Source organism: Sturnus vulgaris, chromosome 22 (genome assembly GCF_052056855.1).
Source record: "Sturnus vulgaris isolate bStuVul1 chromosome 22, bStuVul1.hap1, whole genome shotgun sequence".
In the NCBI taxonomy this organism is placed as follows: Eukaryota; Metazoa; Chordata; class Aves; order Passeriformes; family Sturnidae; genus Sturnus; species Sturnus vulgaris.
The window spans coordinates 879,944-886,684 of NC_142264.1; the positions used below are offsets into that span (position 1 = coordinate 879,944).

The following is a 6,741-nucleotide window of genomic DNA, read 5'->3' on the forward strand; positions in this document are numbered from 1 at the left end:
CGGGTCCCTGCGGCTGCCCCTCCATGTTAGAGTGAGGAGGGAATTGCAGTCAGCTCCATTTTATGCACATTTGATGGCAAGACGCCAACACAACTGTTGACTGAGCCAAATCTGGGCCCCCTTGAACTAAGCCATCACCTAAAGCGGGGAGGAAAAGCACATGCCTCTCGCCTTCCCAGCAGCCAAGTTCCTGAAAAGCATCCCAGTTACAAGAAAGATTTTTCTTTCTTTCCTCTGACAACAACTGATGCTTTAACTCTCTTATGTGCACTCATTAATTTGAAATGGAACAGCTAACGTGAGGCTGCATCGTACAGCAATGGGATGGAGAGGCTTCCTTCCAGCGAGCCAAATGATTTTCTGGCTGGCCCAAATGGCAGCTGAGGCCAGTGCCCGATCTGGAGGGCAGCTATCGTCACACTCTGCAGCCTGTTCCCATCCTCAGCCAAGGTGCCAATGGCTGCCTTCCAACTGGAACTGTATTCCGACAAAAGGGAACGCAGGACAAGCTTGGGAAAGCTTTCTGATCCCTTTGCTTCACTTCTTCCTTCCAAACCAGAGCTTGGTGGGAGCTGCCAGCACGTCTGGGAATTGCATGGAGAGCACCATCACTCTGGGAATTCACCTTCCTGAGCAGGTACTGCTCCTGAGCCGTGTCTGCCTCACAGCACAGAAATCCCTCTGCTGACTTCTGCTTTAATTATATTTTAAAAACTCCGCTTCTAGTTGGTGTTCCATTATATTAATAGCAATAATTAAAAATACTTCAAACAACAAGTCCTCTAAACCTGCAGTTCCATCCAGGCTTTCTGGCACTGCACACTTCCTTTCCTGACTGACATCCTCAGGGAACCAGATTGATGGTTACTCTTTTCCATCCCTGCTGCAGGGCTGTGCTGCGTTCTCTCAGCACATGGAAGCTGCAAGGTAATATTTGTGTTGGCAACTTCCTTACATACTTTACAGAACCAGACCTCCATCTGACCCTCAGAGCAGCTCCCACACACAACTTGGTCCACTCCTTTGAACTGTCTCCTGCTGCAACACACACTCCATACCATACCTCTGTCTCCAGCCTGTTTATTCACATCTTGAACCGAGCTTTTGAGCTTCAACAGTGCACCTTAGCTATAAAAGCCAAGCCTGCAGAATGTTCTTATGCAAGAACACCAAACAAAATTATTATAAAATCTGCATTTACAGGTCCTGGTTGTCCTTCTCCCAAGATTACTCCAACAAATGCAATCATTTTTTAGGAAAAAATGAGAACTGTGTAAAGTTCTGTGTAAAAAGACATCAATATCCAGGATTTTATGGCCAGAATCCAATAACTGTACTGTGATTTAGGGGGCTAATGGGAGCGTTGGGGTTTTTGTTTAATATATGTTCCATTTCAGCTCTTTAGGCACTAACACCACCTCAGAAGAGACTCTCACACCAGAGATCTTCCTTCCTTACCCAAAGCACACCAAGCAGAATAAAAGATAAGCCAACAAAGTAACGTGTCCAGATAATCCAATGAATTCCCATTATCCATCTGTGCCGCAGCAGATCATCAACAACTCCATTTAACGCCAACAGAGCTAAACCAGAATAAAAGTGATGCAAGAAGAGGGGAGATGAGAGTGGCACACGGCAGCGAGGCAGCTGCAGTGCGAGCAGGGGACTGTGCAGAGCATCATGTGACAGGAGCAGCAGAGCTGCAGCCCCCGGCTCCCACCTCCCCAAATCTGTGCCCTCCTGCAAGGCCACGGACACCACCATCTGATCCCAATGCAGAACTGACATGGGTTAGAAGCTTCTCGATGTTTTGAATCGTTACGCTCCGTTTTTAACACTTCCCTCCACAAAATAAAACAGGGACACAAATGATTAACAATGAGCTTCGTGTTCCTCCCGCTGGAATGCACTTTCAGCATCTTTATCACTTGTAGATCGACTTTGTCAAAAGAGCACGATGAGCACAGAACGCAGGATCATTCTTACACATAGAGCAAAGCCCAACCAGACATCAGTTGTGATAAAATATTCCCTGGCTTGTAAGGGACATGGATTGCCAACTGAATTTAGATATTGTATTGCAGCTACATTTCAAGACAAAACAAAGATCACATTCTCCTTTGTAGCACAACAAAATATTCCCTCTCTCCATATAGTTCCTGTGAATGGTTTTTCTATTTCCTGCAGTAAAGGACCTGGCCATCACACTCATGACTGACTGCCTGTATTGCTCTGGCAGCCCAGAATAATGCTCTCTGCTCCTAGTGAAGTGACTCACTCTTTCATTTAACATAAATCGTGGTCCAATTTATCCAAACATCTTGAATGAGACCGTATTAATCTGATTTTAAAATGAAGCCTTTTCTCTACACACACAATCCCCAGCAGGGCACCAGGCTCCCGAAGTGCTTCCTCCAGGGACAGCACAACCATCACACCACGGGTTCAGACGGGGTGAGGAGACCCCAGGCAGGAACTGCACCTGCAAATCCCACAGCGAGACCCATATCAGGATGATTATCTACGATTTGCAAAGACTGCTACCAGCACAGCAGTCCCTGTGCCCGCAGGAGCGGTGGGAAGCACACGCATGCTGAGAGACTCACTCACATTTTAGTCTTCATATGGTCCCACAGCGCTGCTTTGCATTAGCTTGGACAAGATGCCATGAATTACAGGTTGCATTTGGATAGCTCGTGCAAAATCTAGATTTCTTTTCATATTAAGGGGTCCATTTTGCAGGTTGGAGGACTAGAAGTGATTGGCCCAGACACAGCTAAAGCATAGAAGCTGGTTATTAAATGACAGACGTGCAACTCAGACATTAATGAAAACAGGTCCTATTCTGTGGTGGGAGATGAGACCTAGAGCTGAAAACCTGCAGTCTTGATCTTGAATGGTTTAACAGGTTATGAATATTTTTACAGGGCAAGAAATTTGAGGGGATGACACAACATAACAACCATCCAGCTCCTGTCCCCAAGGGCATCTCATGTCACCTATTGTCCAAAACACCTCTATGTACAAAAAATAAAAATTGGTGACAAGGGAACTGCTAGGATAGAAGTTTAAAATCAGAACAAACCCGTGATTATTCTATCAAACCGGCAGCTTGGATATCCAGCAATGCACAGACTGCTCCCGTAAAATCCTGCCACATTCCACCCCAGCGGGCTCGCTGGCCGCTGCCGAACGCCGCTACCTGTCACCGGCGTGCCCAGCAGCCACAGCCTCGCCCGCCGCGAGCGGGAACGGAGCGCGGGGAACGGAGAAGTTAATGAAGAGGAGCTCGTCTGGGTAATTACTGCAGCTACGCTGCCAGCCCAGGCCTAAGCGTTAGACGTGTCACATCGCGTTGCTCCTCTCCGTTAGCAGCAAAGACAGCGGCGAGCACGGCCCCATGCCGCCGCCGGGCCTCGGCAGCTCCCGCCTCCGCCGCCCCTCTCCGCGGCACCGGGCACGGACCCGCCGCGCCGCCGGAGATGCTCCGCGCGGCCCCCGCCCGCACCTGCCGCCTTACCTGGGCTCCCGCGCGCGGCACGGCTCTTCTGCCGGGCCCGGAGCTTTATTGGGGCGAGACCGCGGTGAGGGGCGCGCCGCCGCCGGGCCTGCCCCGAGGCGCCCGCAGCCGCCGCCGCTCCCGCCCGCCCCCGCCACCGCCCCACCCGCGCCGCCGCTCCGCCCCTCGCACCTGGAGGCCGGGTCGGAGCGGGGCAGGCGCTGCCGGACGGCCCCGTTCACCGTCCGCACCCGCCGGTCCCGACCACGGTCCCGGTCCGGGCGCGGCCGCAGCGCCGCCGAGGTTCGGGGAGCGCGGCTGCCGCCTCGCGCCGGTCCGCGCCGGCCAGCCCCGCCCCCGTGCGCTCCTATTGGCCGAACGCCCCGGTTAACGGCGAGAATGCGCTCTGATTGGCTGTATCGGCCATCAATCAAGAGGCTCCGCCCACCCGCGAGCTGCCGGTGAGCCGCGGCGGCTGCTTGGATACGGCGGCGGCACCGCGGGGAGCGAGACCGGCACGTCTATCTGTCCGTCCGTCCGTCTCGCGCGGCCGCCTGCGCGCACGGCCCTACTCCTGCCCCGCGGTGCCGCGGCGGCCACTCCCGCCCCACCCGCCATCACGTCCCCATCACTGCCGGTGTAAGAGTGCCGCACCTCGGCCAGCGCGGGAACACCGGCTGCGTTCTGACCGGGCTCCGGCGGTTGAGAGGGAGCGGGGGCGGCAGCCGCAGCACCGAGCTCCCGCGGGGCTGCAGCCCCAGAGCCCGGGGCCAGCCGTGCCTCCCGCCCTCCCTGTCAGCGCCCCGGCCGAGACCATCGTACATCCCGCGGGGGGCGCGCGGCGAGCAGGCTCCTCCCCTCCCTGCCCATCGCGCGTTGGTACGGTCCAGCGGCGGTTCCGGCCTGTCCCTGCCCTGCTTCCGCCCCTTCCGCCCCGTCCGCGAGCCGCCCGCCATGGTGAGAGAGCTCGGCTTGGAATCCGCCGGCATCTCGCGGGAACGGTACCCGGGATCCACCGGCATCCCTCGGGAATGGCACCCGGGGTCCCCCGGCATCCCTCGGGAACGGCAACCCGGGAATCCCCCGCTCTCCCACTGGGACCGGGAATCCCGGCAGTCCGCCCGTATTGCACTGGGCCCTGGGCCCGCATGTTGGCGCTGTGGGGGCTGAGGGCGGGCGGGATGCGGGACCGGGGGTCGGGCGGGGGTACTGACGGCCTGTCCGCCGCCTGCAGGCCAAGATCAAGGCCCGAGACCTGCGCGGGAAGAAGAAGGAGGAGCTGCTGAAGCAGCTGGAGGATCTGAAGGTGGAGCTGTCGCAGCTGCGCGTGGCCAAAGTGACCGGCGGGGCCGCCTCCAAGCTGTCCAAAATGTGAGTGGGGCCGGGGGGCGAGGGGAGTTGGGCATGGGCCGCCGAGCCCCCGGGTGCGCCGTGTCCGAGAGCTGCTCTCTCAGGCTGTGGTTGTTGTGTGCTGTAAAAAAAAAAAGAACCAAAAAACCGGCGTGGCAGGGGAGCACACCTCCGGAGGCCTGGGGGCCGCTCCGTGTGTCTGCTCGGAGGTGTCGGGCCGAGATGAGCCGGGCGCTGCCGCTGTTTGCTGTAGTGTGGCACAGTGTAAGGGGTCCGGAGCACTCTCGGTTTCTGTACCCTGGGTTTGATCCATGAGCTGGTCCTACACGGTGCCCTGAGCTCCCTCTCTTTCCCACCTGCAGCCGTGTGGTGCGCAAATCCATTGCCAGAGTGTTAACTGTCATCAACCAGACACAGAAGGAGAACTTGAGGAAGTTCTACAAGGTAAGGACAAACATCTTCTGTAAGTGGCCTTTACACTCTTGCTGTTCTCAATTACAAAGTTCCTAGGAAGAATTGCTACTTAAAAGCTTAAAATTCAATTAAAAACTATAATTTATGTTCAGTTTAAAGTTCTCTGGTCATGGTTGCTTTTTAAATATTGGTGCAAGAATTCTGCAATCTTGGTGTGAGTCTGCTTTTGCAGAGAGTCTTCTGGCAGCATCCCTTCTGTGGGATGGGGTGAACTTGCTGGGAGATGTAGTTTGCAGAAATGCAGATATTCTTTTATTTTAAATTTAATCATCTTGCAGATGACCAAGAAATTCTTTAATTCAACAAGGTTCTGTAATTTTTAGAATATCACTTCCTGGAGTTTTTATTAGATCATATTGGGTGAAAAAAAAAGAACTTTTGAAGAGGTGCTGGATAACTGGAGCTTGTAAGATTAGGCATTACTTAAACCTGAGTCAGAGCTGCTGCAAAAGCTACAATCCATTCGTGTTTCCCAGTGGAGAGAAGTCTCCTAAACTTCCAGGCTGTAATGATAGTCCCAAGGAAAAGAGGCTCGGTGGCGTTGGCGCTGTGGCAGTGTCTGAACTCAGCTGCTGTGTGTCTTTGCAAACAGGGTAAGAAGTACAAACCCCTGGATCTGCGGCCCAAGAAGACTCGGGCCATGCGGCGCAGGCTCAACAAGCACGAGGAGAACCTGAAGACCAAGAAGCAGCAGCGAAAGGAGCGTTTGTACCCGGCCCGGAAATTCGCCATCAAGGCATAGCCTTGAGCAATCCCCAGCTCCAGGCTGGGGAGCTGGGGATGCCTCATTAAATGGAGTTTGGTTTGGAAGTGTCACTCGTGGTTTCTTTGGTAGTGGTGGGTAAAGGGGCCATAAAGGAGTCATCAGCTTAATGGAGGGAAATGGAAGGATTCACAGAAAGTGTTTGAACTGTGGCTGCTAATGAAAATACAGACCTGGCAGTTTATTTTCCTCTGAGGAACAAGCAGTGAATGGGTACAGATCTGTGAGGCTTGTTCAACCAGGCATGTAAGAAGTATTTAACCTGAGATTGATGTAAAATGGAAAGCTTTTCACTAATGTTGGTAGTCAGTCAGTATTTATCACTACTTATCACAGTTTAATCTTGTGCCAGTTTAAATGTTAATTAGCTGAGGGATTTTATGGGACTTGATGGAAACTTGCCAGCACTTGGTTCAGATCCCCGGGCAGCTCATAGCTCCTGAGAGCCCCCTGGGGAGGGGGGATAGTTTCAGACCAGGTGTTCTCTGTGTAGGCGTGGGTGCTGCTGAGGGCACGTGAGCTCAGGTGTGAAAAAGGTCTGAGCTCCAAGGGCAGCACCACTGGACTCCCAGGGCATCCGTGGCCTCACAATTCCACACTTCTTTCTACCTGCAAAGCACAGCATGGGTTAAATGCTTTGTCTTTGTCTCCCATG

At 53.9% G+C, this 6,741-nt stretch overlaps 2 protein-coding genes across 11 annotated transcripts in view; one reads left to right on the top strand and one right to left on the bottom strand.

Annotated features, from left to right (window-relative positions):
* Nucleotides 1-4,172, bottom strand: part of SCAI (suppressor of cancer cell invasion) — a 37,130-nt gene extending 32,958 nt beyond the window's left edge. For 5 of the 10 annotated variants that reach the window (XM_088177617.1, XM_088177613.1, XM_088177615.1 and 2 more), the window contains exon 1: nucleotides 3,692-3,837. The gene's annotated coding sequence lies outside the window, so the exon portion shown is untranslated. Of the gene's footprint in view, nucleotides 1-3,520; nucleotides 3,569-3,691; nucleotides 3,840-4,153 lie in introns of those variants that run through there. The other 5 variants (XM_088177616.1, XM_088177612.1, XM_088177611.1 and 2 more) reach the window with 4 other exon arrangements.
* On the top strand, nucleotides 3,401-6,133 carry RPL35 (ribosomal protein L35). The gene is made up of 5 exons (XM_014880010.2): nucleotides 3,401-3,833; nucleotides 3,966-4,456; nucleotides 4,734-4,870; nucleotides 5,212-5,293; nucleotides 5,916-6,133. The coding sequence occupies exons 1-5, from the start codon at nucleotides 3,401-3,403 to the stop codon at nucleotides 6,063-6,065; spliced, it is 1,293 nt and encodes a 430-aa protein (XP_014735496.2). The 3' UTR covers nucleotides 6,066-6,133.
* Nucleotides 6,134-6,741: the final 608 nt, after the last annotated feature.

Excerpts from the sequence above, each read along its gene's own strand:
- RPL35 (XM_014880010.2), top strand. The coding sequence starts at position 3,401 with ATGCCGCCGCCGGGCCTCGGCAGCTCCCGCCTCCGCCGCCCCTCTCCG. Across the intron at positions 4,871-5,211 it reads GCCTCCAAGCTGTCCAAAAT|CCGTGTGGTGCGCAAATCCA; the intron begins GTGAGTGGGGCC and ends TCCCACCTGCAG. Across the intron at positions 5,294-5,915 it reads ACTTGAGGAAGTTCTACAAG|GGTAAGAAGTACAAACCCCT; the intron begins GTAAGGACAAAC and ends CTTTGCAAACAG.